The 19,159-nt window shown below is 36.6% G+C and overlaps 1 protein-coding gene across 19 annotated transcripts in view; it reads left to right on the top strand.

Annotated features, from left to right (window-relative positions):
- Positions 1 to 19,159, top strand: part of CDH18 (cadherin 18) — a 562,593-nt gene that overhangs the window by 410,292 nt on the left and 133,142 nt on the right. For 18 of the 19 annotated variants that reach the window (XM_068931463.1, XM_068931461.1, XM_068931473.1 and 15 more), the window contains 2 exons: positions 9,815 to 10,109; positions 18,871 to 18,990. In XM_068931463.1, coding sequence (XP_068787564.1) covers positions 9,815 to 10,109; positions 18,871 to 18,990 — 415 coding nt within the window. The remainder of the gene's footprint in view (positions 1 to 9,814; positions 10,110 to 18,870; positions 18,991 to 19,159) is intronic. The other variant, XM_068931475.1, reaches the window with a different exon arrangement.

Genomic DNA, 19,159 nt, shown 5'->3' with positions numbered 1-19,159 from the left:
GTATACCTGAAGTTATTTCAGATATTTCACCTGCATACTTTTGCCATTATTCAGTCTCCCCAAAAGTAGCAGCAAAGGACTGGACTTCAAATGAACGCATCTTACAAGAACAGATGTTTGTGTTCTGTAGTGTTACACTGTGAAGTTAATAGTGTTTCAGTCCTGTTTTTCCTGGCTGATTGTGATCCAGTGATTTTTTTCTGTCTCAGAAAACCCGTTCACCAGATGGGGGCAACTGCAATTCTATGTTCCCTTCCTCTCTTTGACAAGGGTGTGGAATAGCTTCTTCTCAGTTTGTGGCTACTGCTGTAGATAATTCAGTTCTCTCCTGGGCTAATGATTCCCTCTGAGAATTCCATCAAAAGGTGTGACATTGCCCAGAGCAGTATGTTTCATTGAAACGTATTTTATAGTTCAGACCAAAGGAAGCAAGTGTGCAGCAAATCCGAGGATGCTTTTACTGCCTAGGCGCAATGAACATTTTGGTAGCATCAGCTAGACTATAATTTTACGGTGTGCTCCGTTCAGAATTGTTTTATATGTGTTTTTCACTACTGCTAAGTTATTGTAGCATTTCTTTGAAATTACATACTGTGTCTACATAAGCACCAAGGAAGTCAGCATGATTGCTGTTCTTGTTAGATAGAAGATAAAATATCTTCTATTTAGTGTTTGAGTATTGGAACATCAATTCTTTATACATATCATAAAGCATGTTTGTCATGAAGCACAAAGTACCTCATACTGAGTAACAACAGTTAAGTAACATTATACGTACGCTCTTTTCTAATGAATGTTCCTGTCCTTTGTTAAAAGCTCATAGCTCCTGTTGTTTGGGAGTACTGTTGGCATTCTTCGTGATTGGATACATAGGTCGGCTTTGCACTGGCGGTGTCCTGTGGGGCCCTCTTGTTCTCTGGCGAAACTGATTGGCAACGATGGCCGAACGGGAGAGGGGACCTTGCGCTGCTCTCCTTGAACGAGTGTGCCTGCTCACAAACCTGAAGACCATAGTTTATTCAAAATACATAGTAACTGAAACAGAGGGGAAAAAATAATAATAATGATGATAAAACCAACTGTTTAGTGTATTGAATTAACTGATTCTTGCAGTACTCTTATCTTTTAGTTCTGCTGTTCTTGTTTTGCTACAAATGCTGTTATTGCTATGGAATATTTTGAAAGGCTTTTTTTTTCCTCTCTCTTTTCTTGCTGCTCTTTTGATGTTAGTTCTAGTTCACTTCCTAGTCTCCACTGCAGATTGCGATCTCATAATATTAGTTTCTAGTACTTTCTATAGGGACAGAAATATACATGTTAGCTAAAATACAAGTATGTGGAATGTCATTGCTACATATGTAATTTTGCTGCAAAACCAATCTGACTCTTGTTTACATTTATATTTAAGCCCTGAGGAATTGAATGGCAGTGTTACTACTTGCTCTTTACTATGTTACTTTGTTCCGGGTGGATACTGAGGAAATTAGAAATTAGCCTCAGTACGTTACGACTAAAGCTCAGCAACTGGTATTACGAAATATTTTCTTTTTCTGTTACGGTTATTAATTTATTCAAAGAAGAGATGGTGTTGCCATTTTAAATGCTATTTCATGTTAAATGGACTACATAGCTGGCTTATAAAATAAAGTATACTTTAAGATAATTTGCACATACAATATTTTTTCATAATGGCAAGAACTGCGTATAATTTAATAGATGAGTAAATCGGTCGTTGTTTACTAACTCTTAAGTTCTATTATGATAAGCCATGTTCTTTTGTATCCTTGATAAAGAAAAGGGACATGCTTTCTATACTACCAGAATGGGAGGGAGGGGGAGAATCCCCTGAAATCCGTTTGTCCACTGAAAAGAGAAAAACAGAAAAAAAAAAAAATCAAAACAGTAGCTTTTGTTTAGGAATAAGTTGGAGGCAAAGGCGTCTGAGCATCAAAGGGAAATGTATCTAGAAGAAAGGTAAGAATGGAGAGCAGATTCTGGCTGAGAGCAGGTCTGACAGTGGCAGCCAGGAATTAAGAGAACGTATGCCTTTTGATAATAAAAATCTTGATACTTGTTCCTGTTGAAATAAATCTAAAACAAAATATGAAATATTTTGACTATTGTGAAATATAAGCATTTTTACCGAAGGAGGTAAATTACTCGTATATCATTTGTTAATATTTAATAGTCACAGAATAGCTAAACTCATCGTGTGACTCTTCCTTCGATTCAAAGTAGTATCTTCAGCTGTGAGCTGTTTTCAGTGAGTTGAACTCCTTTCCCCCCACTGCACCCACACCCATACAGGCGGGGGCTTCGATGTCCGTCACATCTTTACAAGTCTTTGCTTCTTCAGTGAACCAAAGCTGTATCAGCTCAGCCAGAACGGCGGGAGAACTCTACAGCAGTGCTTCTCTCAACGCGGGGGAGCTGAGAGGGAAAAACCCACCTGTGTCCCTCTAGATCCTGATTTGCCGAAAGCATTTGCATTCCCTTACTAAGGAAGGGACCTGTAATGGGATGTTTTATTAGCGGAAAGGAACTGCGAGGGTAGTCTTTCCTTTCTTCTTCTTCTACATGAGTTCTTCCATACCTTTTTTAAGCTATTTGGAGAGGGGAGCAGGATGGGGTGTTAGGGAGAAGGGCTGTGTTTTTTCTGCTGTTTGAATTAAAATGGCTCAGCAATTTTGAGAAGTATGAAGTGAATGAAGGTGGTCCACAAATTAAGTCGAAGGAGTTTCCTGATTCAAATGTAAAAGCGATGGGAGTTAGGCAAGGTAGAGAGACTGACTGAATGATGGTGCAACAGAGATTTGCCAACTTGGGGAGAGGAGGTGAGGCTTACAGTCCTCTCCCTCCGTCCACCCTGAGTTCAGCTATTTGTGATCCACAGCCAAACCATGTAGCCTTCATACTGCTGAGGAAATTGCCGTGCTGTGAGGGGTTGTGAGAAAGAATGGAGAGTAGAGTCACATGAGATAAGAAAGGTAAAGTTATAGAGGTAGGATTGTTAGTAGCTCAATGATTTGAGGAAAAAAAACAAAAACAAATGGAATGTTTAAAGAATTGTAAAGGCAAAAAAAAAGGGGTGGGGTGAGGAAAACACAGGGAGTTGTGATAAAGATGGTGACACATCAACAACACCAAAGATTCATTCCGGAAAGTGGCAGAGGTTGATCTTTTTCCTTCTGAGTGATGCCTATTGCTTTGTGTGCCTTATGGACATACATGGTGGAGCACCATGCTCCACCATACTTATACTTAGCCTAGTAGCTTATTAAATCATAGCTATCTTCTGCGTATTAGCCGATGCATAAATTCTTTATGCTTTCAGATTGTATGTACTAATCTTGCAAGAGTCTCTTTGCACAAGGCCTAAGGTACCCAAACAAAGTTGACCCAGAAAGGGAAGGTTGCAGACTATTTGAACAAAGAAACAGAACTGAAAGCTAGTTTAGATAGGAGACAGATACAGAGAAAAAGGAAACAAAGAGTCAGAGATGAGGTGGTGGAGAGAGACTGGGAAAAAGAGGATTAAAAAAACAATAGGTGGCGAATCAAGTCATAGGAAAAAAAGACAGCAGATTGTCTATGCAGAAAGCTGGAACTGTCCAGATACAAAGCTGGAAAACAAAGTATTAGAGGACGACTTTAAATGAGGATGGCAGAGGGATAGAGACTGGGTTATGAGCAATGTGAAGAGTGAGACTGGTATATTGAAGAAAGAGTGTGTGTCTGGGTTAAGGAGATGTGGTTGGAAACAAAGTAGTGAAGAGGAGACAGAGGAACCTGTAACCGATAAAGCATGCTCTCCTCTGGGGTCTAAAATAGCATTCCCAAGTTTCACCGTTACTTTCTTCTCTACAGATACCTATGAATCTCTCTGGCAAAATGACTCAATTTCTTCTGGTTAAGGTACACATACACCTACATGAACAGTTGCTATCACTACCAGAACTCAGGTTCTCCTATTGGAATTCTTTGCCTATAATTTTTTTTGTTTATTATTTGTCAACAATAAATTTTATGTTAATTATATACAGTTATTTCAAAATAATCTCCAGTTGATATGTACATAGCTGCTTCTAGTCTGTTTAGATACATTAGATAGAAGTTAGTGCAACAGTTCTTGATTTTAAAACCAGATATTTTAGCACGTTTGGAAATCCTTTCATAAATTCTTGTTTTGGACAGAAGGCAATGTGTCTTATATACAGATCCAAAAATTTATTGCTAGTCCAATTCAAATACAGCAAAAGTCATTGCTAGTCCAGTAGTCCAGTATGTCACCCACACAACACACCAGTAATCCAAATAGTTCAATTAAAGCAAAATGAGGGGAAACAATCATGCAATTAAATTACTAATAGACAGGCTCTCTTCTACCTTGCAACTGCCCTGCAAATCTGAGCTTCTTCCACACTCATGGTCATGCATGGTTTCCTGGTCACTGCCTGTTTTCCTTAAGCAAGTGCAGAGAAGTGGTGGTCACTGCAAGCGGTTAGTATCCCAAGCTCTCACCAGGAGGGTGCTGGTTTCTTCCTCTTCTGGTCCTCCTCAGTTTTGGGGTTCTTTTGGGGTTGTTTTTATATTGCTCATGGGTATGCTTCTTTCCCACTGGTCCCTCTACTGTCCAACAGTTCCTGCTTACCTGTGGTCGTTTGCTGGGCTTTTGTCATATGTGTATGGCTAAATGTTACAATGTATGGTATGACTAAGCATTAGATAAAACAACTAAGTAAAAGAAGTCTGAGGATTAAGAGTAGCGAACAAGGCCTGTAGTTAAGCAGTAGCCACCTGACCGTTTTGTTTTGCTGTTAACGCTTTGGCCTCCTGATTGATTGCTTTGCTGTCACCAGCAGTAACAATACCATATTATCTGAGCAGTAAGCCTACAGTCTCTGTGTTCATTTTACTGCAATAAGTATGTTAGTGTATTGAGTTGCATGTATTTAAAGACCTGTAGTATTAAAATTAATATAAAAATATAAAGAAACTCATTAACTGAAAGTTTAAATTATACCTCTGGAAATCATGCCTTTGGAAAGTTTAGCCCTTCTATAGTAGGGATATGAAAAGAAAATTAAGGACATAATTGGACTAATGGAAGAAAAATGTGTAAGTCTCAGTAAAACAAGGACACCTTGCTTGCCATTCTGCTAAATCAGTCATACTCTGCTGATATTGGCTAGTTAAAGATTGAAGAACCATCATAAATCATCCTGAAGCCAAACTGTTATTAAATATGTCAAGAAAAGGAACCTGCTGGGTTGATAAAGGTGACATTCCAGATACGCTCTTCAGCTATTATTTACAGTTTCTTTTTTCCTTAAACAGATAAAAATTCAGAGACATAAAGACAGGAATAATGCCCAACAGGGAATGAAAATTAAGCGCTCTGGCTTTTTCTAGTGGTAGGTAGATTCGGAATATTTAGTATATCTATTCTTGTTAGGAGCATAACCACGTAAACAACAATAAATAATGTTTTCAAAAGTCAGTCCAGCACTTAGAATAGAAAAAGCATTTTCGTAAGAAATTCAGTAGTCTATACTTACTGCAAGTTGAGAGACTGAAGATGTAGCTTAGTGGTGACTGCATACTGCTTTAGACTCTGTTGGTTATGTTGGTAAACTGTTGGCCTCATCTTTTAAAAAGGGTCGGGCTTTTAGGTGAGATTACTTGGTGAAGCCAGCTGAAACAAATTAATGCAAAAAAAGTTTCTTTCAATAGCAATTAAAAAGTTAATGTCGTAAGTCAATATATAATTTTCAGATGAGCTGGACTATCCTAGAAACTAAAGCCAATGAAAGACGCTTTCAGTAACATTTTCACATGCATAGTTAAACCCTCTGCTACAGAAATCAGAGAGCTGTATTCTAATGTTTGGCATATTTTCTTATATTTCTTTTCAACGCTCATTACTCATTTCAATGTTATGAGTAATTATGTTTCAGTTAGCAATGTGTTTATATTTCTTTTTAAATTAAGAGACTACTCCAACATTCCAGCTTTCTGACTTAAATTGCCATAACAGGGGAAGAGAGAACACGACATTTTTTATTTATCTAAGCTATTTATTTGCATTGCTACAGCACATGAATATCTCATTCTCTAGTGTGTACATATTCTTGCAGTAGGCATTGGCAGAGGAGACGACGTCTCATTGAAATGAAATGCCCACATATTTTACAGAGATCTGGGTTCAAATGACTTTCCCCTGGTCACACAGGTTATGTCCGAAAAGGTGAATTAAAAAGTGTAAATGGCTTGAGTCTGCCTTGCATAGCAGTATCCTCCTCTATGTCAAGTTAGTGTGAAAGGAGTAGTTGGACTAGTTCCAAACAGATTCAGAGAGTCTGCTGTGATCCAGCTAGAATTTACTCCTGTACTGTCTTTTATTAAGCAGTATAGACGTAGCTGAAGAAGTACAGCCTCCCAAACCATATATTCGTACCCTAACTAGTGAGCCGCATTTACTCCAATTAGTAATGCTCTTGTGGCAGAAGCCACCTATTGTGGAGACGATTTCATAGTAAGCGGGGAAAAGAAAGTGTGCCATGCCCAAGGATATCAATCTCTCGTTAGTCTGGTAGGCACCGTCTTGACCAGGGACTCCCAGGAGCTCTCTTCAGTACAACACATCCTGCAAACAGCTTTGGAGAGAAGGCTTGATATTCTTCTACTTGGGCCAATTTGTACTGCGATGCAAGTATTAAAGAAGAAAAAGACTTATTTCATCTTTTACTTTCCTTTTTTATTTTACTTTACAGAAAAACTGAAATATAAACCAACTCACAAAGGAAAGGACCCTTAGTTATACAATAGAAATATTATTCAAGGTCTTCCCAGGTGAATTTAAAAATCAGCATTAGATATTAAAAGGCATAAATCAAAGTATTGCATTCCAAATACTATAAGGAACGTCAGGAAGCAGGAAAACAGACACTCAAGTTTCTTAAGTTTGTCATGTTGCCAGTTGTTGCCTTACAACTGCAGTATGAAAGACATTTGCAAATCAAAGGATTTCAAGTTCTATTAATACCCACATAATTGCCTCCTCCTAATAACATTGCTGCCCACATATTTGTTGATCAGTTTATTGGGTAACGTAACATTTAGAAGGAATAGTGTATAATTTGTTGACTGTGCAATCAGTTGAGCATCTTTTGTGTTTCTTATCTTTTATTACCTGTCAGACATAAGAGCCCTTTGATACAAAATGTGCTTGAATTTTTTTTTTTTTTTTCACTGATTGCAGATAGGAATATTTGTTTCTGCACAGCAACAGTAATCTAATGTTGTTAACTTTCCATACATTCCATGCATTTCATGCTATTGCAGTGAATTTCTCAACATGGCCTTCTGCAGTATGATATTAGAAATCCGTATCTAAGTTGATATTTGACATTTTGGAAGAAAGCAGACTCCTTAAATTCTACAGCAGTTCCTTATCCTTTTGAGTCTCACCTGTTCATGTAACCAAGATCTTACCCATGTATTTCTAATTGTAAATACATTGTTTTGTGCTGCGATCTATGCGTGGTAAACCTGAATGTGCTCCAACATATATGCAGGCAGAGTTGAAAGAGGAGAATAAGGGTGGAGTTTCTTCTGTTCTTTTTCAGTTCCGGATAACCCGAGTTCATTATAGCTTCACTAACTAAGGAAATTTGACCTATTCATTGGCATGCAGATTTTCCCTTGGTTTCTTCATAAATTATAGTCAGTCTTTCTGAAGCAAATGTTAACAACATTACAGAACATTAACATTAACTAACACTTTGAAATCCTTTTATCAAAAAGGAACCAGCAACAAGAGAAAAACAATTTTGCTTACTTAACATGAGAATACCAGCATAGCGGTATTAGAATGCCCAGTATTCCTGTTTCTAGGAAGAAATCCACTTCAGAGACCACTTTGGCTTTAGGAGCATAAGAAGTTTGACTGTCTGGCATTTTACAGTGGATGCATTATGTGTTTGTTAATGGAATCCACTAATCTTGTGAACATGATCAGACATGTGCGTGTAACCAGAATTTGGCCGATCACAACTGAAAAGAGAAGGTGTAACACTGTCAAGCTGTCTTCTAAAGGCAAAGCCAAGCAAATAGACACGTTCTGTTTCTTTTGTTTGTTTTTGCTTTTCGGAAATAGGAAAGATGGGTCCAAAGTAGTGGCCCAGTTCAATTTGATTATTCAGTCAGATCTTTCTATAGCTCAGACAAGTATATGTGCATTGAAGTTAGGCTGGTTTATATCACCTGAAGATCTTAAGTTTATTGGGCTTTTCCCAGAAAAATATACAGAACAATATATAGGTTATGTACAACGTCATAATTACTTAGATTTAATAGAGACAAGACGAAAAACCTCACCCAGTCCCATATGCCTCTTGTTTTTACGAATAGCAAGCCAGTTAATCTTAAATGCAAGACAAAGACCTGCCAAAAAAGCTAAACAGAAGAGAGCGAGAAAATTGCAGGCGCTCTCTGTCTTCCAATTTAAGTCAGGAAAAAGAAGATTGAAGTTTGAACCTCCTTCAGAAGTGTTATTTTATTCTGTACCCCAATAGTAAGTGGTTTTTAAACTGAGAATTGAAAGGGGTCTGGAAACTGACCCTTTGTGTTGCATTAATTAACAATAGTAATAGGCATTCTGTTTGTGCTTTGCTCAGATTCTGCATAGAAAGTTAGTACTGCCACGTAACAGATACTAGGAGATATTCAGGACAGTGTGATAAGAATAAGAATGAGCGAATTCTTAAAATCAGAATGTTTCCCTTCTGATTTAAGATCACAATACGGTTACACAATAGCTGAGCCTGTTCATTTCAATATTATCACTTTTTTCTCATTGTGCAGTGCAATATATACATTTTATTCCTCTCAAAGTGATTCTGAATTAAGAAAAAAAAAAACACAAAGCTTCTCAATCTAGCAACAAAACCATTCTTCCCTCCCCGGGAAAATATGTTCATTTTAAATCTAAATAGGCAATTTTTTAGATACAACAAGCACCGAGACTGGGTGGATAGTTGTTTGGTATTAGCGGTCAAAACACCAGGGTACATAGTGACTTTTCCAGACTTCTTTTTTTCAATAGATTTTAAGCCTTATTCTACTCAGAAAAGGATATATAATATGCTTACGTATATTTTACAGCACAAAGTGTCTATTAGGAACAGTTAAAATGCCAGATGTATCAGTCAAATTTGTTTATTTCCTTATGAATAATTTAGAGGCAAATAAATTAAGTGATTTTCTAATAACAAAAACCAGAGAAAATGGCTGTGTGTTATGGAGAGGTAGACTAATCCTGGACAGGCATCTGTCACTCCCACATTGCACACAGTTTCCTCTTGCCGTAAATGGCACTGTCTTTGGGACCACAGAAGACAAGACAAGTGGTGGGACTGAAATACGATTGGCACAAAATCTTCAGTGTGTTGTTTCAGGTTTAGTGCTCGAGGCAGAGTTTCAAGCAATTAGCGCTCTAAAATAACTAGCTGAAGGACTAAAACCAAACAAAAATAAAATTAAAACGTCCCAGTAGAGAGATTTCCTGGACTGGACATAGAATCGCAGAAATCTCAATTTAAAAATGAGCCACGCTTGGGTGGAAATAACCCAAAAAAACTGGTTGTTTTGCCAAAAATAGCATACAGGGATTTATGGCAGAAGGAGAGAAGGTTAACAACTTAGTAGACAGTGCTAACAATAGATATTATAGTTTATATTACTGTATGTGCAATAACCTTTTATGGAACGTGCTGTGTCATTTTATGTAATTTTATATGTATATATTCTACAGCTACACTCCAATTCCGACAAAGGTGATGGATCAGTCAAATACATTCTTACTGGAGAAGGGGCGGGGACTATATTTATTATTGATGACACGACGGGAGACATCCATTCAACCAAAAGCCTAGATCGAGAGCAGAAGACACACTATGTGCTTCATGCCCAAGCTATTGATAGACGGACAAACAAGCCACTCGAGCCTGAATCTGAATTTATTATCAAAGTGCAGGATATCAACGACAATGCACCAAAATTTACAGATGGACCATACATTGTTACTGTGCCAGAGATGTCTGAAATGGGTAAGGAAAACAAATTATTCTATTCAGCAATTTTTTTACAAGTGAAATTGCCACTGTTTGACAAAGCTATTTATACCCTCGATTAGGTGCAAAAGATAACGGAGTTGAGAAGAGATGGTAAGAAGACATCAAATGCAACCTTGTATGTTACTAGGGACATTTGTATCAAGAAAACAGTACACATACGTGCTGACTGTAGAGGAGAGTCGGTCGCTCTTAGTGCTTTAACAAATGTGTTCTGTTGCACTCCTAGGAAAATAGTAATTTGCACTCTAGACAAAAGTTTTATTAATATATCCCTGTTCAACTTGAATGCTTATGTCATTCTCAGTTGTATTTGTCTATATAAGTAGTCTGTGCAATTCACAGAATTAAATACAAAGGAACAGTAATTTTCTAGTTTATTTTAGATCAGTGGCCTCATGTGTGTGTTTACCTTTATTAAGTTTTTGTAAAGCAAACTAAAGTACAAAAAGTATCGATCTTCATTTTTCCCTGTGACGAATGTAGTTCAGATATTCATAGGGGTGCTGCGTGATACAATCAATTTTCTTTACTTATTGCTTCTCTGGTGTTGAAATTGGTTCATAGCTTCCCTTTAATATCACAGTGTCAAAAACACCTAACTAGCATAGGACAGAGAGATGCAGATATGGCTTTTGTTCTAGATACTTTTTAAAGAAAGTTCCGCTGGAATGACTGTTCTTTGTGAAATGTGTCTACTGCCTTTATTACTGAAAAGGGCAGTACAGGGTAACTACCTTATGGACCCACACTTCTCCCCCCCAAAGCATCCCTTCATGCTCCATCTAAGAAACTAGTTTCAAGTCCAAGATATGTCTTACTTTTCCAAGTGGATATATACAAAGATGATTTGCTCTTCTCTCCTTGCTGTCTGTCGAATCAGCAAGTGATAGACTTAACTTCTGTAGAGTAGAATTTGTAAATGTTAAAAGGGAAAAACAGCAAAGTGCATGCAGTTACTGAGCTCTCGTAAAAATATTGGTTTGATTGTACGTATAAGAATGAATGACTAGTGCCACTGAATCTCGATGGTTTGCTATCATTTGATCACTTTGAATAGTAACGTTGATTCATATGAGTAGACCAGAAAATAACAGAAGTGTTTTGTTCCAAACTTGGAAGTCAGATACGTTATTTTGTTATCATAATTTTGGATGGGAGGGTACCTTGCACAGCTTTCTGAGTGTAGATAGGCTGGAAATCTGCATTTAATTCCTCTTCTCTAGTACCCAGATGTTGAACTGAGATAGGCATCACCTGACATTGCTGTGCTGGGCTCAGATATACGTGGTTGTATAATGAGGGAAGTTTCACTCTAAACTGTTCATGGAAGCAGGCCAGTTTCACAGTATACAAAGTAATAATTGTGAAGGGACCAAAAGGACCAAAACAATCACCTCCATTACAGATTTGCATTGTAAAACTAGTACGTTCTGGGCACATTTGCATTTTTGTCTCACATGTATGCATGAAATGTGGCCTATGAAATATTTGCCAACATGTAGTAATCATACCAACCTTGGGAAGACCAAAATATATTAAATCTTACTCCTGCATTGTGGAGTTCAGAGTTGTGGCACTTTGGAAACAGAGATTATATCAGTGCCTTCTTCATTGACCTAAGTGGAGTTACTCTTGTATAGAGATAGAATGAAATAGAGATTAAATATTCTTACCTGTCTAACATGAAAAATCAAACTGTATTAAATAGACTCTCAGACTTACCATATTTTAATAGTATATAAAAATTTTCTTCCACCATCATTCTTTTTCCCTGACTTCATTACTGCCTCTTCATTCTTTCTCTCGCTGCCACTTCCTTGACATGTAGGAACAGTTCCTTGACGTTCTTCTCAGAATGTCCCCTATGTATGATGATTTGAAAAATCTCTGCTTATCTGCATCCTAATTGTCTTACACTCTTAACCTCATTCTTTCTTTTCTCATAACTACTTCTGGAGCCTTACTTCTTCTCCAGTTCTCTCCTCTCTTCCTAAGTCCTCTCCCAGTACACTCTTTCAGCTGTCTCTTCCCAGCGGTGGAGAATTGTAAGCCTTTCTTTTTTCCATCTGCCCTCTTGAAGCAAGAATGCATGAAGGGAGAAACATCTTTCTTCGATCTCCTTTCATTTCTTTCCCTCCACTTTGTTCATAGGTCATTGTTCCCGTATTAGCCTTCAGCTTTGCTTATGTGAATTTTGTTATTGCAACAGTCTTTTTCCTTCTAACCTGGAATCTCCATCTCATCTTCTCTTGCAATTTCCATCTTCCCCTCCTCCCACATTACACTTTAATATTTATAATATCCTCTTCTGGGCCTCTACCAGAAGAATGATCTTTATTAACGATTCCTATTTGGTCGGTTTCTGGAAGATTTTCAGATTATTAGCTGAAGATATTTTCGTTCCTAAAATCATTTGCAAATTATGTTAGCTAGTTGTTTGTTGCTCTCCAGATCTGTGGCTTCTTCTCCGATCCTGGTGACTTGATCTCATCTTTTACTTCCCAAAGTTGTAAACATACAGGTCTCCATTGCATCCACACAGTGATGCGAGTACATGTAACAGGATATGTTTTTAATGTAGAATTCCCTGTTTTAAATATCTAAGCGTAGTATCATGAATATCATTTCCAGGAGAGATTCCTGGAAGTATCAAATGGCAGTATTTCTGTGGATGTCATAACACCAGAACTATTCAAGCAGTATGCCTTTGTGGGAAGTATTACTGTGAGGGAACAGAGCTGCCAGTAAGAGTATTGTGGGCCTGCGGGAAGCTTCTTTGATTGTCTTTGATTCTTCACTATGTCACTAAGCTTTGTTATTGCAGAGTTGTGGTTCACTGCAATAACATCTAAGTTAGCTCTTATCTCAGTTGTTTCTTGTCACATCACAGACTGTCTTGATGTGAAATTCATTTCCTTTATCGACTGTCTCCAAAAATGCACAGCTCAGTCATCCTTCCTCTTTCTTCAGTTTCCTTTGTCTTTAAAGAAAACCATTTTAATTAATTGATTATTTTCTTCCCTCTTTGTGGAAGCTTTTTATTATCTATACATGAGGAAACACAGTGGAAAGGAAATCAATGTTATCCTCAATGTCAAGAGCAGCTAATATAATTATTTTTTTCTTTTTCTTTTTCATTTTGTTTGTAGAAGTTCTCTTCTTTTTATCCTCTCAGAATGTAGCATTCTTATATAAATGTTAGTCATAATTTTATAATAGTTTGAATCCCAGTATTTAGTTACTGCACAACTACATTATAGAAATTACCTTTTACCAAAAGACAATACTGTGTTATTCCGGGATGGTATTTTGAGTTATGAATCAAAGTGGTTTATGTTAAACCACAGAGGTTTTAATGATAAGATAAAGCACTGATGCATATGTTTTATTAATGAAATCTTTTGCTTGCTGTACCTCAAGTTAGTCATTGAAATATCTGTTCTGCAAAGCTTTCCTGTGGTGTGACTAAAACTGAATTTTGATATCCTACCATACAGGCAATCATCTGTAGGCCTGCATTATATTGTCATTGCAAATTTTTGATCTTTCTTGATCATTTATTGATTTTGTGTTTGAGGCATACTGAAAGCAGTCTATTGTTAACATTCTTGGGAAGATTAATTCTATTAGTGCTTTCGTAGGATATATTCTTTCTGTCAAATGATAAGAGATCCTTATGCCATTTCTGTTAGTTCCATAATAAGTATATTTTTGACATTTAGCTGTGTAGTCTATACATAATTGATCTTTTTCTCTTTATTTCATGAATGTCTAAGGATGCTTCGCTACTGTAATTTTATTTTCTTCCACTGTTTTACATAGGAATTTAAAGAACATTCAGTGTTACTGTCTCTCTGTAACAAAATTCATCCTGAATGGCAGGTGATATTGGTGTTTTTTTGATCTCAGGCTGTTCAGTTTCAGCAGCAGCTTCCTATCTGTGTCATCAAGGAGTTAGCTGATATTTTTCCCCTAAGTTGAACTTTTCTCAATTATTTTCTTGATCTGTTTCTAAATAACTTCAGGACCAGTCAGACTGCTTCTCTTTAGTCATTGACAAGAAAGTACAGTTCAGTTTTGCTGAACTGTTTGCCAAATATTAGATCACTATTCACTGTGGCATGAAGTGAACATATTATTTATGCTTTATGTATTGCGCTGAAAGAGCTGAAAGAAAACACCCATGCCTTGACTTCGTTGAGCTTTTTGCCTACAGGTTGGCCCAAGAACCCAGTTTTGCATCTGAAATGATCTCTTCTGCCATGTAAAAAACACTCAATCTCATTGAGAGCTATAACTATTCTCTAATTTAAGGTTTATGAAAGAATCATCATTATCTAAATATAAAAGGAAATTGAAACATGTTCAAAAACCTTCCGTACCCACTTCGAGTGAAGCATTGAGTGAAGCATTGCATATTGAATTTTCTAGTACTGAGATCATGCATAAGGAATGTATCCCCAATAAATCCCTCTTAGGAAATTAATAGGTAAACTGGACTTATTTTTCTGAACGTCTTGCCAGGATGTTATAATGAGAAGTAATCATAATTTCAGGTAATCTAGAGCACATTATTCATAGTGTTCATATATATGATACGCGTGGCACATGCATATTTATCTTTCCGTGTTGTTTGATTTTTATCTTCTGTTACAAAGAGCTGACAAAAAATATTAAGATTTTCTATAGTGAGAGTTGGACTACAGGCACTGAACTCCAGATATTATTTCCTGGTGAAATCACTATTTTCTTAATGTAGAAGGAAAATGAAGCATGTTGTGTTGACTATTACTATTTTAGAACAATTTTAAGAATTAGTTCAGTTTGACAGGAACTCCCAGTGTTCATTAATCTTCGCCTTATTTTTGCTTCTTATACTTTTTGTTCAACATTGATCCATTTGAGATTTTAACAGTGCAGCAAACGATGGCAAGTCATGCATACAGATTTGCGTTCTCAGTAGACACATTTTATTAAACTGCCTCATTAAACATGAAAAATTTGTCTTCAGAGAGACAGATTGAAGTTTTCCCCTTCAGCTTTTCGTTGATATTTAACTTTGCAAATTTTTTATTGCAAACATATTTGAAAAAAATAAAAAAACCAGAAGAAAAGATTCTGAAATAAAACTGCAATTTGATTTCCCAAATGAATTGATGTTTATTTTTGATAACAGAAAAAAGGCAAAACTTACAGAGTGACGTTCAGAGTGTACAGGCATATTTTACAGCTCAGTATAAAGCTCAGAATTCCCAGTATGTAACCTCTAAACTGTAGAGGGAAATCAAGTGGAATGATAGTTATACTCTGAATAAGTAAAGCTTTCACTTTGGGGGAAAAAGTCTTTTTTTATTGCCTAACTGAAGTGTCAAAAGGCTTTCATAGCAAAATTTTGAGTTTTCCTTGACAGGCACTTTCACAGTAGGTTAGTGAAGAAAGTATGGAAGCTATGCCTCTGGGTCTGATGTTCTTATCACTTCTAAGGTCTCCAGGAAATTAGATACTTATTTCTTGTATTAGATTCTTTTCTTTAGGGTCATTAACATTACAAATAGCATGGCAGCTGTACTGTATACTTTTTCACCTAAACCCTTCGTTACACATAGCTTCCACCGTAGCTCAACAGCAAAAACTGATGCTGTATCTGAGTGGTCCAAATACTTTCAGAATAACAATTTGTCTGTCATTTCGATGATGTTTAGATGATTCTAACTTTGATAGGAGAACTTGAAAGGAAAAAGTACACTTTTTACCTTTTCTCTAGCAAGGCATTCTGACGCGCAGCTTTCACAACCTGCCTTTCCTCTGTGCTCAGCAAATCAGACAAGAGCTAGGCAAAAAGCCACTGTGGGTACATCCTATAAGATGCTGAGCGTGCTTCCATAATAGTGTGGAAAAGTTAAGCATCTGATGACTTACATTGTACTGAATGAGGGTTGGAGGGGGAGGTATTGAGTTTAAATTAATATGTTTAAGTGTTCTTTCAGATAGGAGAAGAACACTTTTCCACTATTCAATGCCAAATTACTATCATCGGGTGTTTCCTAGGAGAGAGATATGGATGTATTAGAAAATCGCTGTGGTGGAATTTAAGCTATAATAGTGCTCTATTCATGCTAAAATGACCTGTCAGCTACTTAGTGAGATACCTCCTTTCTCTAGCCCTGTCTCTTTCTTTATCCCACACCAATGAGCAATACAAGCACTAAGATTCTACCCCCTGTCTTTTAAAATAAGGGGAGGAGAGAAGAAAGTTCCTGAGGAAGGTGCACCATGAAATCTCGGTATTTCAGGTATTTTCTTCTGAAATAACCCAGATCTGTTCATCTATTCCAAAGCCTACCTTAATTTTCTATAATTATGGGGAAAAGTGCAATTGAGATTACAACTTGTTGAAAGAATAAGCAGCTGTTGATAACTGTTGTTCCCAGAGGCAGGGGAAAAAAAAAATATATATATATATATGTATATATATATGTAATCTATATATAAAGATGCACAGGAGCTGCCCAGTGCTCTCATTAGCAAAGTCTAGTAGGTGGCTGTCTATTGGATAAGTGTATTTTTGTTGTATGTAATTAAAAAGAACAGAATTAACATGTTTCAGCATCCTGTTAGTCCTTAATGGTCACACACAGAAGATTTCAACATAAAATGGTTAAAGCTATGAATAATGCTAAAGCAACAAATTAATGTAGAGAAATCTTCACTAGTGTATGCAACAAGCTTAACCAGAAGACAGAGGAGTTAAAGCTTTTGCACCTCAAGTTTGAAATTATTGCTGAACTGAGCTGCAGAAATATATCCCAAGGGCATGTAGATAAGCTGTAGAATAGGGTAAAAAAATGCATTTTCCATTATTTGAAGTGATCTGTTACGGTTTGCGGGAACTTTTATGCTAAGTGTAGATAGCAAAGTAAAATGACTTAATTTTCCTAGAACAATTTAAGGGAATTACACTTATTTTTAATTCGTATTTGTTTCCCTCAGTAATTTAATAGGTTTTACATTAAAGCCTGATTAACTATAAATAGGCCATTATCTGCAGCATGATTTTACTCCTATATTCAGCTTTTCTTATTCAAATTCAAATTTCAAATTCATCAAGGTATCCTTCATCGGCTGCGAGCATATAGTATTTGGCTATGAGACTATGTAGTTGAGCTATTTCACAGACTGCAAGACACTATATTTAACTGTGAAGGCATCTGCTGTACGTTTTACTGCATTCCCAGTGCAGAAACCAAAAGGAACTTTCCATGCCCAAGTTACAGGATGGCACAATTGAATGGATACTGTCTCCCTCAGTGAGAAACCCAGTTTTTGAAGATGTGCATGCTTGCTTAGCTCTACTCAAATTGAGACCCACTGATTTTAAGTATTTCCATTTCCAGTGCGCACCGGTGATCTCTGCATTAACAAATACCTCTGTGCAATGGAAACTGAGCTGTAGAGTGAAACATTTGGAACTAGGGATCCAGTGTCCACACTGTATGGTTTTGGGAAGTTTTACTTTATTCTAGCTCTAATGTCGTCCCTGGGACTGAATGGCCATTAGCAGTCAGAATAAATCAGATGTGTTGCTAGAGCACATCTTCTGGTTTAGTTTCATCCCAAGGCACCCGGTTAGCGTGCTCTGAAAGCATTCCATGAGGCAAATCAAAGTAGAGTGAGTGGGGAGATCAAGGGATTCAATTCAGAAGCATACTTCTGATCAGAACTAAAATGCTAAATTGAACACCCCACAGTGGAGGTGATGCCTCAGCAGTTAATTTAACTGAGAAGTTTCAGTTTTCTTTCAGAGGCGGAATAACATGAAAGGAGCCAGTTTCATTATTATTAGTTCTCTATTATTAAAAGTGGACCAAAGGAATCTGTAGAAAGCAGTGTCTGTAGAAAGGTAAACACATGGCACGAAGACTGAACGTTGATAACTTACCAGTCTTTCATTTACTGGTTTCCTGTGTGAAATGTCCAGGAAAGATGGCAAAAAAGAGTCATCATTAAATGTCTTGAAAAAACACTGTAAAATATATAATCTCTTGCCTTCAATCTACCTACTCTGTACTTCTGCATTTTATTCTCTCCAAAATATAATTTGTAAGTTATCCCACTCAGTGACATTCAAGAAATTACAATTCTGTTTTACTAAAAGAATCTGTTAACAGCATAAAAATATTGGTCTTTTGAAATCCTTATCTTTCTAAATTTTTTTTTTTTCCACTATTGAATCCATCATTGGAATTCCAGCAATCTTAATGAAGTTACTTAATTTCCAGATCTTTGATGCTATTTGATAGCTAGATATTTTGACTCCTTTAGTTTCTTTCATTGATTTTGGGGCATTTATGCAAATATTTTAAATATGTGCTTCAGGATCAGTTTGTACTGTAGAAGATAAAAAATTCCTGAAATCTGTAGTCTTGAGATATTGAGAAGTCTGAGCGTTATCCAGCTTTGGGGTCTATATGTGTGAACACGTACAGATATGCATGCTATATAGCTATTATATATGTTTACATATGTTTAATTGTTAAACACAGAGAGGTTTTTTCAGATTAATGTACATTCTTTAAAAATATGATAGAATGATAATATATAGAGAAGATGTTACCGATCTCTCAATTTTAGAACAAGAGGACTATAGAGGTTTCAAAAGTGCATCTGAAAATACGCATATTTGACAGAGAATTATATTTATTGCCAATTAACTTTTATTTTCCTGTATATGCAGGTACATCTGTTCTACAGGTGACAGCCACAGATGCAGATGACCCTACATATGGAAACAGCGCCCGAGTGGTATATAGTATTCTTCAGGGACAGCCATATTTCTCTGTTGACCCTAAAACAGGTGGGTATCTTATGTTTTCTCTCAAAGTGATTTGGTTAATAGAGAGCAATTAACTAATCTGGCAGATGGAATCTCATGTAAAACATATGGGTGGGTGTTTTTTTCTTTTTTTAATTTCTATTATATTCTACTTTTGACTCGTAACACCCTGAAATTTAGGAGTTGCTGT

The sequence above is a fragment of the Struthio camelus genome, chromosome 2 (genome assembly GCF_040807025.1).
Source record: "Struthio camelus isolate bStrCam1 chromosome 2, bStrCam1.hap1, whole genome shotgun sequence".
NCBI classification, from domain to species: Eukaryota; Metazoa; Chordata; class Aves; order Struthioniformes; family Struthionidae; genus Struthio; species Struthio camelus.
The sequence above is the reverse complement of the archived record's forward strand: the minus strand, read 5'-3'. Positions and strand labels throughout refer to the sequence as shown.